Source organism: Acomys russatus, chromosome 27 (assembly GCF_903995435.1).
Source record: "Acomys russatus chromosome 27, mAcoRus1.1, whole genome shotgun sequence".
NCBI lineage: Eukaryota > Metazoa > Chordata > Mammalia > Rodentia > Muridae > Acomys > Acomys russatus.
The window spans coordinates 23,788,445-23,804,499 of NC_067163.1; the positions used below are offsets into that span (position 1 = coordinate 23,788,445).

At 46.0% G+C, this 16,055-nt stretch overlaps 1 protein-coding gene across 1 annotated transcript in view; it reads left to right on the plus strand.

The window, feature by feature from the left end:
• The window catches only part of Gsr (glutathione-disulfide reductase), a 35,517-nt gene that overhangs the window by 13,023 nt on the left and 6,439 nt on the right, over positions 1–16,055 (plus strand). The window contains exons 5-9 of the mRNA XM_051169408.1: positions 2,465–2,612; positions 6,088–6,142; positions 9,164–9,263; positions 11,267–11,353; positions 12,738–12,896. Coding sequence (XP_051025365.1) covers positions 2,465–2,612; positions 6,088–6,142; positions 9,164–9,263; positions 11,267–11,353; positions 12,738–12,896 — 549 coding nt within the window. The remainder of the gene's footprint in view (positions 1–2,464; positions 2,613–6,087; positions 6,143–9,163; positions 9,264–11,266; positions 11,354–12,737; positions 12,897–16,055) is intronic.

The window sequence follows — 16,055 nt, forward strand, 5'->3', positions numbered from 1 at the left end:
AGGGTATAGGCTGTTGTCAGCCACCATGTGGTTGCTGGGAATTGAACTCAGGACCTCTGGAAGAGCAGACAGGTCTCTTAACGGCTAAGCCATCTCTCCAGCCCCTTTTTGTTTTGTTTTGTTTTGTTTTGTTTTTTGTTTTTCAAGACAGGGATTCTCTGTGTAGCCTTGCCTGTCCTGCACTCACTTTGTAGACCAGGCAGGCCTTGAACTCACATTGATCTGCCTGCCTCTGGGATTAAAGGCATGAGCCACCACAACCGGCACCAGTCTCAGGCCTCGACTCGTGTGCATTTTTTTTTTTTTTTTTGCATTTTTAAAAAGATTTATTTATTCTGTATACAGTATGCATCAGATCACATTATAGAGCCACCATGTGGTTGCTGGGAATTGAACTCAGGACCTCTGGAAAAGCAGCCAGTGCTCTCAACCGCTGAGCCATCTCTCCAGCCCTCGTGTGCATCTTGAGTAGGTCTATCCCGCCAGGGAGATCAGAAACCAAAACCAGGAGGGACAGAATTAAGAGCAGTGTGCTGGTCAAAGCCAGGAGCACAGGATCAACAGTGTTGATCATTTGCCCAGGACAGCTTCTTACGGACCAAACTGATTCAGAAACTTAATTTTGTAAGTAAATTCTTATCAAGAAAATTAGACAAAAAATCCTGGTGCCTTTTTAAAAAAAAAGATTTGGTGTTTGTTTGTTTGGTTGTATGCATGCGTGCCCATAGAGGCCAAGAAAGCATCAGATGCCCCAGAGCTGCAGTTACAAACCACCTGACATAGGTACTAAAATCCAAATCTGGGTCTTCTGGAAGAGCATCAAACCCTCTTATCCATTCTCCAACACCCTTCCCTATTTATAGGGTCTTAGTATGTAGCTCTAGCTGGCACGGAATTCACTATGTAGACCAGGTGAGCCTTAAACTCACAAAAATCTGCCTGCCTCTGCCTCTTCAGTGCTGGGATTAAAGGCCGTTATGTCCAGCTCCTATTGGAATTTTTTTTTTTTTTTTTTACTGGAATAAACTACATTTTAAGAAAGAGATAGCTCGCAGTCAAGAGGACTGGCTGCTTTTCCAGAGGATGCAGGTTCCATTTTCAGCACCCACCGGGTGACTGTAATTTTCGTCCCAGGGGATTTGATGCCGTCTTCTGGCCACTGCAGGCACTGCACATAGGTGGTGCACGTGCATGCATGCAGCAAAACACCCATACACATAAAATAAAAGTTAATAAGTCTTTTTTTAAAAAGATAGGAAAGTGATTAAGAAATCAGCATTTTACAAAACATAGGCTTGGTATGTGGTAGAGTTTATCTGACCCTGACGGCTGGCAGACGTTCCACAGCAAAAGAAGCTTTGACTCCGTGTCCTAGGCAGTGTAGAGCTTTCTCCAGACTATTAGCTGTGTTGTCACCACTCAGCCCTTTTCCTCCCAGGACGAACTCACTGTCCCCCCTCAAGAAAGGCTGTAAGGGAGGTTTGTGGCTTTGGCATTTGAAATTCAGTTAGTTAAGCCAGGAGCCTGCAGGAACAGGCCTGGAGGGGAGGTTGGAAGGAACAGAAGAGTTCAGAACCAGACATGCTGAAAATGGTGACTCATCCTTTTGTGTGAGCATACTTGCGTGGCTCCATTAGCTTTTAAGAGTCCACCTTTGTGTGCCAGGACACAGGTCACAGCCGGCTGGAGCTTGCTGGCAGCCCTCAGATTGCCCCTTGTACAGGGTTCTACTCAGAGCAGCTCAAGCATTGCTGTTCTCAGAATTTCAATGCTAGAGCATCACTGTGTATGTTTATTTGTTTGTTTAAATTTCTTCCCACCAAAGAAAGCAAAATTTATTTCTGGGGTGTCTGTTCCTTTCATCTTTATTTTTTTTCCCCTCCTTCTTATTCATCTCCCTCTCCTCTGGTATGCCATGTTTTAGTGTCTTTTCATTGTAAGAAAGACTCACTTTCAACCCTTGGAGTCAAAAATACCATCATTTCCTTGGAGTGAGCAGCATGCCTTTTGTTTACTGGCCTTTGACTCCGGGTACCACCTTTGGGTCTCCTTATTACATGGCGTGATGCTGAACTTTGTAACTCTGACACTTGGCTGTTAGGCAGGAGAATCAGGGTTGGTTTTTTTTTTGTTTTGTTTTTGAGACAGGGTTTCTCTGTGTAGCCTTGGCTGTCTTAGACTCGCATTTTAGGCCAAGCTGGCCTTGAACTTGCAGAGATCCGTCTGCCTCTGTCTCCCCGAATGCTGGGATTACAAGCAAGGGACATGGAGCCCGTCCAGACAGATATTTTTTCCTCTAGCTCAGACTGTGCATGAACTTGCTGTATAGCAAGGATGACCCTCAGTACCTGCTCCCAAGTGCTGGGTTTTAGGAATGCACCACCACTCCCAGCTCAGTGTTCGTTTGTTTGCTTGCTTCTTTTTAAGTCTTAAGAACATGCTAACATCCATGTGCCTTCTCCAGTCCAACATAGAAGTCATCCATGGCTATGCAACGTTTGCAGATGGTCTTCAGCCCATGGTGGAAGTCAATGGGAAAAAATACACTGCCCCTCACATCCTGATTGCCACAGGCGGCGTGCCCACGGTTCCTCATGAGAGCCAGATTCCAGGTGAGTCTTCCAAAGGCCAGCACGTCAGTGGGATCTGCCTTTACTGGTTCTGTCTTGAGAAAGGTCAGAAAAGAAGGTCCCTGGAGCTAAATCTAAGTGGTAATGCATGAGCCAAAGCTGTTTCATCCATCCCAGGACTCAACAAGAGAAAGCACAGAGAACTTCACCTTTCCTCTCCTGATGTGGCACAGGGTGCAGCCAGCCTGAGGTTGTCAGACAAGCTATTTCTAAGACTCAGTATCCAGTAACTGTTCAAGAGAAAGAAGTCTTGTAAAGAGTTAGCTCTCCCTTGTGCCAGGTTCTTATTTCTTACATAGCAAGGTGTAAAAGATTAAACTAGCCAGGAATCTCAGAGGTGCTCCTAACTGCCATGTGTTCAGGCTGAGAGCTACAGTGAATCATGAACAGATTGCTGCGTTCACTCCTACGAAGCGTTAGTCATTCCTTCTCCCACGTAATACTGTAAGTCTTGCATAGTGAGTGTCTTAATGTTTTTTTTTTTTTTTTTTAATTGCTGTAGTAAAATACTCTAAACAAAAGGAACTTAAGCTAGAAAGGGTTTATTTCCGGGCCACTCTTGGGATTGCAGTCCATCTTGCAGGGAAGTCAAAGTAGCGGGAACTTGAGGGAGCAGGTCACAGCATATTAATAAAGCGGAGCAGTGAATGCACGTTTGCTGTTGCCCGGTTTTCTCTACACTTATAGGCAGGGATCCTGGCTAGGGAGTGGCACTACCCATGGTAGGAGATTCTTCCCACTCAGCTGATCCCTCACGGGCATGCCCACAGGCCCCATCTCCCACGTGATTCTGTATTCCTTCATATCAACAACTAACAAGAGCCATGGCAGTGGCATACTTTTCAGTTCTCATGGGCCAGCTTTATAGCTGTGATAGCTTTAGAGCCCTTAGGGAGCACTTCAAGTGTGCGTTTACACTTTGAACAGATCTTTCCCTGCTCTTTGTTTTGTTATTGAGATAGTTTCATGCAACTCAGGCTTGGTTTGCTCTTGCTATGTAGTCAGCGATGACCTTAGATTCCTGATTCTTCTGCCTCTTCTGGAATTATAGGCATGTGCCACCACACACTAACTTATATTTTTCTTGTGTTTATTGTTGTTTTCTTTTTCCCTCTTTGGAGTTTTGTTTTTGTTTTTTGGGGGTTGTTGTTGTTTTCTTTTTTTTGAGACAAGGTTTCACTGTATAGCCTTGGCTATCCTAGACTCACTTTGTAGACCAGGCTGGCCTGGAATTCACAGCGATCCACCTGTCTCTGCCTCCCGAGTGCTGAGATTAAAGGCGTGCACCACCACACCTGGCTCCCCCTTTGGAGTTTTAAGCAGGGCTTAGAAGCCCCAATGCTATAGAACAAGCACTGTAAAAGACACAAAGCTATCATTCTCAAATAACGTATTTACTTGGGGACAGTGGGTAGGCATATCCCTTGATAGAACCAGTCTCCAATATTCATTGGTTAGTGGGGAAAAGAAAAGAGCAGGTCTGGAGAGATGGGTCAGGGGTTAGGAGCACTTGCTCTTCTCTAGAGGACCCAGGTTTGGTTTCCTCCACCCCAGGGTTGTTCAGAACCATCTGCAACTTCAGTTCCAGGGGATGAAACACCTTCTTCTGGCACCCAGCACTCACGTGGTTGTCTGTATGCTGTAGAGGCTGGGTACCCAGCAGCTGCTCAGTCCACAAGGCTGGATGTCTCAGAAGTCCCATTCTTTGCACTACGGGCCTGGGGGATTCCTAGACAGCTGCTGGTCTTCTGCCCATGGGCAGGGCTGAAGCAGCTGTGTTTCCAAGGCAGTGAAGGGTAGCAGCAGCAGCAGAGAAACAGGGTAGATGCGCTCAGCAGAAAGTAGAATAGACAAGGGCAAAAGTTGCTCCCGCCCCCCCCCACTCTCTGTAGCTGAGCCTCCACCACTAGGAGGTGCTGCTCTCCCCTCCAGTCAGGTAGGTGTAGCTTCAGTTTCCAGACAGTGAGTCTTCAGTGTGCAGCAAGCAAAAGCAGAAGAACAAATAGCAAGGAGGAGATACACAGAAGCAGGAGCTAGCAAAACAGTAGATCGCATGACTTCAACACTGAGCAGAAACCATTAAGAATAGTCTAATTGGGGCTGGAGAGATGGCTCAAAGGTTAAGAGCTCACACCGTCTATAATGAGATCTGGTGCCCTCTTCTGGTGTGTAGGCGTACATGCAGGCAGAACACTGTATACATAATAAATACATCTTTAAAAAAAATCTAATTGGAAGAGGGAGCAAAAGTAACAGTTACAGGTACTTACAACACCTTGTAGAAACGGCTGCAGTAGCCCTGCTGACACAGCTGTCTTTGAGCTCCCACGCCAAGCTTCTGGCTTCTTCCTGCTGCCATGGGATAAACAGTAAATAGTAACCTCTTGGAAATGCCTTGTCTTCTAGCCTTTTTTTGTTTTTGTTTTTTGTTGTTGTTGTTGTTTTTCGAGACAGGGTTTCTCTGTGTAGCCTTAGCTGTCCTGGTCTCGCTTTGTAGAGCAGGCTGGCCTTGAACTCACAGCAGTCCACCTGCCTCTGCCTCCAAACGCTGGGATTAAAGGTGTGCGCCACCACCGACCAGCTCTTCTAGCCATTTTCAATGCATAGAGGTTTTTGTTTTTGTTTTTTAGATTTACTTATTTATTTATTTATTTATTATATAGTATTCTGCCATGTGTGAGCCAGCAGGCCAGAAGAGGGCACCAGATCTCTTTATAGATGGTTGTGAGCCACCATGTGGATTTCGGGAATTGAACTCAGGACCTTTGGAAGAATAGACAGTGCTCTTAACAACTAAGCCATCTCTCCAGCTCCCAATGCATAGATGTTTTTTTTGGGGGGGGGCATTGGTTTTATGAGACAGGGTTTCTCTGTGTAGCCTTGACTATCCTGGACTTGCTTTCTAGACCAGGCTGGCCTCGGAGTCAAAGCAATCCTCCTGCCTCTGCCTCCCAAGTGCTAGGATTAAAGGCGTGCGCCACCCCCACCTGGCTTGCATAGAGTTTTAGTGCCCTGTATTTTTAAGAAACTGAGGTCACAAGACTCTGTTTTTCTTGGAGTTTTCTTTTCTTTTTTTAATATTTATTTATTATATACACAGTGTTTTTGTCTGTATGTATGTCTGTGTACCAGAAGAGGGCACTAGATCTCACTATAGATGGTTGTGGGCCACCATGTGGTTGCTGGGAATTGAACTCAGGACCTCTGGAAGAGCAGACAGCCGACAGTGCTCTAAACCTCTGAGCCATCTCTCCAGCCCTCTTAGAGTTTTCTTACAAGCACTCAGAATTCTCATGTTCTGACAGTAGGGAGGATCCATATAGACTGGTGTGAACCAGGAAGACTCTTAAGAGAGGGACCAGTCAGCCTAGATTACAATGTGAAACCCTTTCTCACCCATTGCTAGCAATAAGGTTAAATGTATTCACTTGGCCAACGTGTGGTATTTCCTACATAGGTGCCAGCCTGGGTATAACCAGTGACGGGTTTTTTCAGCTGGAAGACCTGCCCAGGTGAGCAGACATGACATCAGGAATTTGTTTCTCTCTCTCCTGGGAACCGGAGTTCATTCTTCCGCTCCCCTCCTCCTCCCCCCTCGTCTTTCTGTGTCTCCCATGCCTTCTTGAACTCACAGTCTCAGTTCACGCACCTACCTCAGCATGATTCACCATGAAGTCTTTGGGCTTCACAGATATGACGCAAGCGAGCACACATCCAGAAACAGTCATGACTCATGGAGTTTGGGTGATATGTAAGTGCTTTTAGACCCACCCCCGAGAAACATGACTTAGTTGAGTCTGGGTAATATGTAAGTGTTTTCAGACCCACCCCTAGCAGGCTCTAGTACAGATATTTGCCCATTACTATTTTAGAACTACTTAGTAAGCTTTTATTGAGACGAATACGAGTTTAGTGAATGAATTCATTCATGGTTTTTTTTTTTTTTTTTTTTTTTAAGGTTCTGGGAACAAAAGGAAGTTAACAGTTGAGGTGGGTGTCCGGACACTGCCTGCATGCACAGGTTTTTAGGAGGCTGGAGTGGACAGTGTCTGGCACCTAGGCATGCCAGGCTAGATGGAGTATTCTTCAGCAAGCCTTGTCTCATCCATTTGTGGTACTGTACTCCTGGTATACTTGGAAGGCTGAGGCAGGAGGATAGCTTTGCTGTATAGTGAGTTCAAGTCCAACCTGGCCTACATAGATCTTCCTTCCTTCCAAAGCTTGCTGCTCACTTGCTCGCTCCCTCGCTTTCTTTCTTTCTTTCTTCTTTGTTTCACAAGCCTTCTCTATAGCCTTGGCTGTCTGTCTTGGACTCTCTTTGTAGACCAGGGTAGACGCGGACTCACAGAGATCTGCCTGCCTCTGCCTCCCTGAGTGCTGGGATTACAGGCATGTGCAGCCTCGCCCAACTTCTAAAGCTTTTTTTTTTCATTCCTTTTTCTCTTGTGAGATTTTCTTTGTAAACATAAACTGTAGCGTGATTCCATTTTGCCCTCAGAGGGCTCATGCGTGGATGGGGTGGTCAGCTTGACCCCTCTGGAAGGCTGCAGTAGTGGGTATCAAGGCAGTATGGGTAAAAAGGGGTTGTTTGTGGATGAAGAAATAAGAAAAGTCACTTTCAGCGTGTATACTGGGCTGACAGGAGGTGCGATGAAGCCAAGAGGAGAGCTAAGGGGAACACTCAGAAAAAGCCATGGTGGCAACATGTCCCTGTCACTTGATGCCCCAACCCTTGTGAAAAACACCCATCTTTCAGGGATCCACAGCCCTTCCTCAGCTCTCTACCCTTCAGGTAGGTACTCCTCTCTGACAGACTTCAGGGAGTATTTCTATAGAAACTCTTGATGGGCCAGGCCTTATGGTATGTGGATTTATAGAATCCCAGCCACTCCTGAGGTTGAAGGTGTAGAATTGCAAATTCAAGGTCCGCTGAGCTGTTGAGCTGACTTTAAGGCAGCCTTGGCCAGTCTTTAAACCTTTAATTTTAAAGGTTGGAGATACAGCTCATTGGCAGAGAGAGGTGTGGCTGGTACAGAAAGGGCCCTGGGTCAAACCCTATCAGCATCAGCAAAAAAGATGCTTTGAGGGCAAAGACTGTTTGCCCATCCTGTCTGAAGTAGTACCTAGTACAGGGAAGGACTTCAGAGTCCAGAAAAAAAAAAAGGAAGGTGGATAGAGGGAGGGAGAAAAGCAAAACTCAGGAGACTTATGGAAAGGAAGAGGTCAACATAGCAGTGAGGGACAGAGATGGAGAGGAGCCGTTTGATGGAAGCTTCTAGCTGTGCTCAAGATTGTGGCATGAGAGGGTCCTCAGTGGTCATTTGCAGCCTTTTGAGTTCTTTATCCTCCAGCCAGGCCAGGACGCTTCTGTAGGCTGGCACTTCCGTGGAGAGTACTGGACTGCTGTCATTTTTTTTCTTCCCCTAAGACTTTCTCACTCATTGCAACATTGGGAGGGGCATGTTTGGAGCTTTGGAAAATACTGACTGATAAGCACGCCTTTAATCCCAGCACTCAGGAGGCAGAGGCAGGCAGATTGCTGTGAGTTTGCAGCCAGCCTGGTCTGCAAAAGGAGTCCAGGACACCCAGGGCTGCACAGAGAAACCCTGTCTCGAAAAAAAAAGAAAGAAAGAAAGAAAGAAAATCCCGGCTGAGACTGTTACCCTCTATGCCTCTGCCTGGAAATAAGCCTTAAGCAACAGCGTTTCTCCAACATTGATCCAGACATTCATTCAAGTGTTTAACTGCGGCTTAAGCTCTTTTGTTAAACCAAAATATATTCAGGAAGTTGGGTTCAGCTGCTGCCCGGGCCACCCAAATGCCGGGATTACCGCCATGAGCCACCATGCCTGACTTAAAATGGCTTTCTTAAATTGGCCTTTGATCGTGCTACAAGGATTAATAGAACTGAATAATGATCAAGGAGTAACACCCAGCTCTGAAATAATGGTGCTGTTAAGATTTCTGTCTGGAAACTGGGAGACGGTTAGGACCAGTCTCAGATACATATTGGCCAACTAGGATACAGACACTGACTCTTAAAAAAAAAAAAAAAAAAAGTGTAAATAGGACATAAGAAACTTAAATACCAAATAAAAATAATTGTTCTTCACTGGGTGTGGTGGCACACGCCTTTGATCCCAGCACTCGGGAGGCAGAGGCAGGCAGATTGCTGTGAGTTCGAGGCTAGCCTGGTTTACAAAGTGAGTCCAGAACAGCCAAGGCTACACAGAGAGACCCTGTCTCGAAAAACCAACAAAACAAAAACATATATGTATATTTCTTCTGTGAGGGAAATTTTTGTTTTGTTCTGTTTGAAAGTAGGGTCTGGCTGTGTAGCTCTGGATGGCCTGGGACTCACAGCAGGATGCCTCTGCCTCTGCATGCTGGACCTGCAGGGGCAAATCACCATGCTGCTTACATGTTAACTGTTGGAGAAACTGAGCAAAGAGCTTGTGGGAACTTGCTAGTCTGAATATCTAAAGCCATTCCAGAGTCAGTTTAAGAGTGGTCCCCCTTTGCTCTCCCCTCAGCCGCAGTGTCATTGTGGGTGCAGGTTACATTGCTGTGGAAATAGCTGGCATCCTCTCTGCTCTGGGCTCCAGGACATCTCTTATGATAAGGCACGACAAGGTAAGTCCTGTCTCCTCTGTCTCCTTTCTCTGATTTTTTCCCCCCTAATTAGGGAAGATTATTTTTACTTCTAAAAAAAAAAAAAACTAGGTATCATCTATTTTTTTAATTTAAATCTAATTTATTACTGTGTGTATATGATTTGTATATGTGAGTGTGGATAGGCGTTTGCCGTGCTGCCTTTTGGGTGTGGTTTTTCTGTGCTTTCACAATGTGCTGGGTCAGCCCCGGCATACGTCCCTCCAACTGCCCACCTTTATTATCCGGATGGCTTTCAATACCCAACAAGTCTCCTTTACAAACACAATCAGGCTCAGGTTGATGTTTGACTCTTCGGTGGGAACAGACAGTGTCTTTGCTGCTTTCTGTTGCTGCAATACACCACCACGGCCCTAGAGAAGGCGTTTATTTTGGCTTATGGTGCCAGGGCATAAAAGTCCACTGGAGCAGCAAGTGGTAGGCATGGTGGCCCAAGCAAGAAGCTGGGAGTTCACCCACAAACAGGAGGCACAAAGAGTGAACTGGAAGTGTACTGGGGCCTTTTGTTCTCCAGCAAGGCCGTGCGCCCCAAATTTCCCCACAAATGTTGCCACCAACTGGAGACCAAGTATTCAAATATCTGAGCTTATGTGGGACACTCATTCAAGCCACTGCAGGCAGTATGATCAGCTCCCCCCACCCCCCAAACAGGGTTTCTCTGTGTAGCCTTGGCTGTCCTAGACTCACTTTGTAGACCAGGCTGGCCTCAAACTTACAAAGATCCGCCTGCCTTTGCCTCTGCCTCCTGAGTACTGGGATTAAAGGCTTGAGTCATGATGCCCTGCTATTGGCCAGCTTTTGATTTTGTTTTGCTTTTTGTTTTTCTTTTGGTGGTTTTTTTCTTTTTTTTTTGGTTTTTCAAGACAGGGTTTCTCTGTGTAGTGTTGGCTATCCTAGACTCACTTTGTAGACCAGGCTGGCCTCGAACTCACAGCGATCTGCCTACCTCTGCCTCCCAAGCAGCTTTTGTAACCAAACATTTAACACAGTACAATCCAAAGGTACACTTAATTTGACCCTTAAGGGCGATCGCAGAAATATGTCACTGAGCCATATGTTTGTGTAAGAGCCATAAGCTTTGTATGTGCAGTAAAAACACTGTATGTTGTAACATAAAGTCGTTTTAAATCTGACCCACAGCCTTCCTCCTGTGGTCCTAAGTGCCATGTGCAACATGGAGTGTGTGCATGCTGTGTTTAGATCCACAATACAGAGAAGTTGTAGCATACAGCATAGTAGGCCCTGCCAGACACTCCTTAGGCTCAGTATACATTTGATTCTGAATTTAGTTTGCATCATAGTGTGTCAAAAATTTTTTTACTGTTGACAAAATTTTTGTGCCCCGCCCCCCACCTCCTTCATTCACTTCTTCTACTAGTTTAAAATGCTGGATCTAGCTCCTGTTCTTCACAGGACAATTGAGAGAGTTTTCCCAGAGGGAAAGCCAGCCCCGCTACGCAAGTGTTTCCCTACATTCTGGGGAAAAGAAACAACGGAAAGAGAGAGGCACGTGCCGGGCTTGGTGGCGCACACCTTTAATCCCAGCACTCGGGAGGCAGAGGCAGGCGGAATCCTTGTGAGTTCAAGTCCAGCCTCGTCTACAAAGTGAGTCCAGAACAGCCAAGGCTACACAGAGAAACCCTGTCTTGAAAAAGAAAAAGAAAAAGAAGAAGAAGAAAGAGAGAGAGAGAGATGCGAAGATTCTAGAGGTCTGAAGTTTGCCCGCTCAGTTTTCAGAACACTGAAATAGGTGTTGATGACACCAGATAAGAGTGTTGCAGACACTGGTGATATAGGCAAACGAAGGTCCGCTAAACTGTGCCCAGTGTGCGCTGGAGGGAGGGAGGCGGAACGAGGAGGGGTAATAGAACACGGGAGCTGCACGCCCAAGCCTGTGCTGCGACTTTAATCAGGTTCCAGTCTAACCCAACACCCGTCCCTCTGCTGCCCACGTTTCAATGCAGGTACTTAGAAACTTCGATCCACTCATCAGTTCCAACTGCACGGAAGAGCTGGAAAACGCCGGTGTGGAAGTGCTGAAGTTCTCACAGGTACGCAGCCAGGGTCTGTGGCTTGTGTGTCACTTCAGAGCACATGACCCGGTGTGTGAAAGGACTCTACCAGGGCTGGAGAGATGGCTCAGAGGTTAAGAGCACTGCCTGCTCTTCCAGAGGTCCTGAGTTCAATTCCCAGCAACCACATGGTGGCTCACACCTAACCATCTACAGTGAGATCTGGTGCCCTCTTCTGGCGTGCAGATATACATGCAGGCAGAACACTACATAATAAATAAATAAATATTAAAAAAAAAAAAAAAAAAAAAAAGGAAAGAAATAAACAGCTCTACTACTAAGGTGCACCTCAGCCAGCCCCACTATTTCCTCTATGGCAGCTTAGCCTGCTTCTGATTCCGTGTTTCCACACTTCCTTCCCCTCTCTCTCTCTCTCCACGTGTGTGGATGTTTTGCCTTCATGTTTGTCTGCGCACTGCATGCTTGCCTGTTGACTAGGAAGACCAGAAGAGTCAGATCCAATAGTAGTGCGGTAACAGATGGTTGTTATGAGATTGTGAGAGGCCTTGTGGGTGTAGGCCTTTGATTTAGCCAATCAGGGAGGCAAGGTTACACAGCAGTACTTGGGGTGTGTGAGAAGCTCTTCAGGGCAGCAACTAGATCTTGGGAGCCAGTAATTAGCATCAAAATACATAGCACCAGACCACACCCTCCAACAAAACCTTCTGGTCCAAGCATTCGGTGATATTTTTTCATCCCATCCTCTGGCTTGACATCTCTTCCCTCAGGACCCTTATTACTGTTGGTTCAGGTCAGGATCAAGGATGAGTTTATGGAGGCCGTTCTCCTTCATACCAACACACACAGCAACACAAGCCCACATCCCTGGTTATACAAAGCATCAAGGAAACAGGCCTGGCTCTGGGTAGTTTAGTGTCCATGACCTTTGGCTAAAATTAACTACTGGTTCCAGCTGTCAGTAAGTATGAAACCTGCGGCTGGATGTAAAGGCCTACCCAAGCTTAGGAGTTGGGGGCAGAAATATTTGAGGTCAGTCTGAACTACGGATTGAGATTCTGTTTCCAAAGCTGGGTGAGGAGAGTAGAGGATGGATTCTAGTTTCAGTAGTGGCTTAGGTCTAAACTCCCAGCTACTTAGTAAGTTGACAGAGGAGGATTGTGAGTTCAAGGCCTGTCTGAACTACAAAGTAAGTTCAAGGCCAGCCAGGGCAGTTTGGTGAGATCCCATCCCAAAATAAGTAAAAAGAGGGCAGAATACAGGTCAGTGGTTGAGTGCCTGCGTAGCATGAGCAGAGCCACTGTTCGGTTCCCAATCTAAGGAAAAGTCCAATTTCTCTCACTTTGCTTTCATACTCCCTTCACCCCTCTCCTCCCACACATATTTAATTTTTTTTAAAAAATAGGTCAAGGAAGTGAAAAAGGCATCATCCGGCTTGGAACTCCAGGTGGTTACTGCGGTTCCTGGTAGGAAACCCGCCACGACTGTGATCTCAGATGTTGACTGCCTGCTCTGGGCCATTGGACGGAACCCGAATTCTAAGGGCCTGAATCTACATAAAGTGGTAAGCTGACCTGGCCCACCGTGTGTAGTCCTCGGGGACCATGTGCTTTGTCATGATCATGATCACTGTGCTGTTGGAGTATTTCCCCTTCCTGGGGTCCTCACCCCGCATCAGGAATCTTGTTAGATGGGAGGGGTCTGATCCAGACTGTCCAGCCATTTCCCAGCTCGCTCCCTTCTTGCAGACTTGGAATGGTTGAAGTTATGGGTGTGCACTACCACACACCTTCCTGTCCACTTCCTGTTTCCTCCTTCCCCTCCGTCTTTCTTTCTCTCCCTCCTTTCCTTTGCTTTTTTTCTTGGCAGTGGTAAGAATTGAATTTCGAGCCTCTCACATGCTAACCAGGTACCCTATAACACAGTGTAGTCCTAGCCCTCTGTATCCCCCCTCCTTTTTTAAAAAAAAGATTTATTTATTTATTTATTATGTAAGCAGTGCTCTGCCTGCATGTACACCTGCAGAATAGGGCATTACATCTCATTATAGATGGTTGTGAGCCACCACGTGGTTGCTGGGAATTGAACTCAGGACCTTTGGAAGAACAGACAGTGCTCTTAACCTCTGAGCCATCTCTCCAGCCTGTATCTCCCCCCTCCCCTTTTAAAGGCATAGTCCCACTAAGTTACCTAGGCTAGCCTTGTAGATAGTCTGTAGCTCCAGCTAGCCTTCAGTTTTCCTGCTTTGCTCCCATTGGGTCTACTGATCTGTTCTCGGCCTGTATTTATTTGTTTGTTTGTCTTTGAGACAGAATCTTTTGTAGTCCAGGCCAGTCTCGTTCTCAATAAAGAACTGAGGGTGGCCTTGAACTTCTGACCTCCCGCTTCTACTTCCCAAGTGCTGGGGTTCTAGTCGTGAGCCACCATGCCTGGAGCCTTCGACATCTTAGTATCTGTCTCCTACTCTCTAATTTACTAATGAAAAATAACTTTCAGCAAACTAAGCAGTGGGTTTCATAGTAGCATTTCCACATGCATGTATGACTGTAGTGTGTTCTAGTTCATGTCCCTCTGCCCACTGGCCTTCTCTTCTTTCCTTCCATTTCTGTCCTTACTGGTTGAATCTGTGTGTATGCACTCATGTATATATATGTATACATATGTGCTTTGCATGTAGTGGCCAGAGGTTGACACTGGTGTCTTCCTTAATGCTCCACACCTCATTTTTTGAGAGTCTCTATCTGAACATAGAGCTCCCCCCTATGGCTAGACTGGCTGGTCAGCAGGCGGGGTTGTCTTGTGTCTGTCTCCCCAGCCCTTGAAGACTGCTACACCTGGCTTTTCCATAGGTCTTGGGCATCGAACTCGGGTCTTGCTCACCCAGGAAGCTCTTTACCCACAGAACCATCTTCCTAACTTCAGCTTTGACTTTCTCACCCTCCTGCCTCTCCCTCCCAAGTACTGGGATTGCAGGTATGCACCGGTGCTAGGGACCACATCCAAGGCTTCAACATGCCAGACACGTACTCTGCCAACCTGCTTGTTTCACAGCTCTTCATTTCCTGAATTTTCAAGGAATGAGGCCAAAAAAGAAGGTTCATTCTCATCTTATTAAAAATTAAGTTAGGTCTAGCACTTGGGAGACAGAGGCAGGCAGATCTATGTGAGTTTGAGGCCAGTCTGGTCTACATAGTAAGGTCCAGGACACCCAGTATTGTTACACAGAAAGACCCTGTCTCAAAAAAAAAAAAAAAAAGTTAAGCTAGGTCTGTTGTAATGCACACTTGAGTGACTGCTGTGTGCATTGTGTCAGTGCATTACTCATCTCATAAATCTTGCCAGTAGCTGAAGGGTGAGGAAACCAAGAAACAGGATTAATAGGTAGCTCAGCAGGCTGGAGTAGGAAGTCAGTCCAACTCACCACTGTGTTTTAGTGGCCAAATTAAACTCCTTTCCAATAGAAGATCAAATATCTGTTGCTAAATAGTTGCATACATAAAATCTCACAACTAGTGAGTGGCAGTTGGGATCAGCCCAGCCTGTCTGGCTCCAAAGCGTGTGTCTGTCTGTCTGTTTGTTTGTCAGTGGTGGTGGGTGTCAGAGCCAGGGCCTGGTACATGCTAAGCATGTGCTCTACCATGGAGCCACATCCCATCTCCAAAGATTTTATGTGTGTGTGTGTGTGTGTATGTGTACATATATGAATATATATTATACATATAATGTTATGTAATTCATATGTGAATATAAAAATAAGTACATATTTATGCAGATTTATATAAGTATATAGACATCCATTTGTTGGTTGGTTGTTTTGGAGTCTGGGTCTCACTATGTGGCCATGGCTGACCTTGGAACTGGCTAAGTAGACGAGGCTGGCCTCCAACTCAATGACCGTCTTTTTTTTTAATTTGTTTTTTTTTTTTTTAATTTTTTATTTAATTTTTAATTTATGTGCATTGGCGTGAGGGTGTCAGATCTTGGAGTTACAGACAGTTGTGAGCTGCCATGTGGGTGCTGGGAATTGAACCCGGGTCCTTTCGAAGAGCAGACAGTGATCTTAACCACTGAGCCATCTCTCCAGCCCTAATTTGGTTTTTTTGAGACAGGGTTTTTCTGTATAGCCTTGCCTTTCCTGGACTCTGCTTTGTAGACCAGGCTGATCTTGAACTCACAAAGATCTGCCTGCCCTGCCTCTTCCACAAGCACTGGGATTACCAACTTGTGCCAGTACACCTGGCTTCAGTGACTAGTCTTTAGTTTGGTTTGGTTTGGTTTTTCTTTCTTTTTTTTTTTTTTTTTTTTTGGTTTTTCAAGACAGAGTCTCTCTGTGTTAGCCTTGGCTATCCTGGACTCACTTTGTAGACCAGGCTGGCCTCGAACTCACAGAGATCCGCCTGCCTTTGCCTCCAGAGTGCTGGGATTAAAGGCGTGCGCCACCACGCCCGGCTTGGTTTGGTTTTTCAAGACAGAGTTTCTTTGTGTAGCCTTGGCTGTCCTAGACTCACTCTGTAGACCAGGCTGGTCACAGAGATCCACCTGCCTCTGCCTCTAGAGTGCTGGGATTAAAGGATTGCTCTTTTTCTTTCTTGCTCCTCTTTTTTTTCTTCTTCCTTCTTTCTTTTTTCTTCTTTTTTTGTTATTCATCTTCATGTTTGTTGGACCAGCCTAGTCCCATGAAGGCACCTCAATAGTCAATAAAACACTTCATCTTTTATATTGC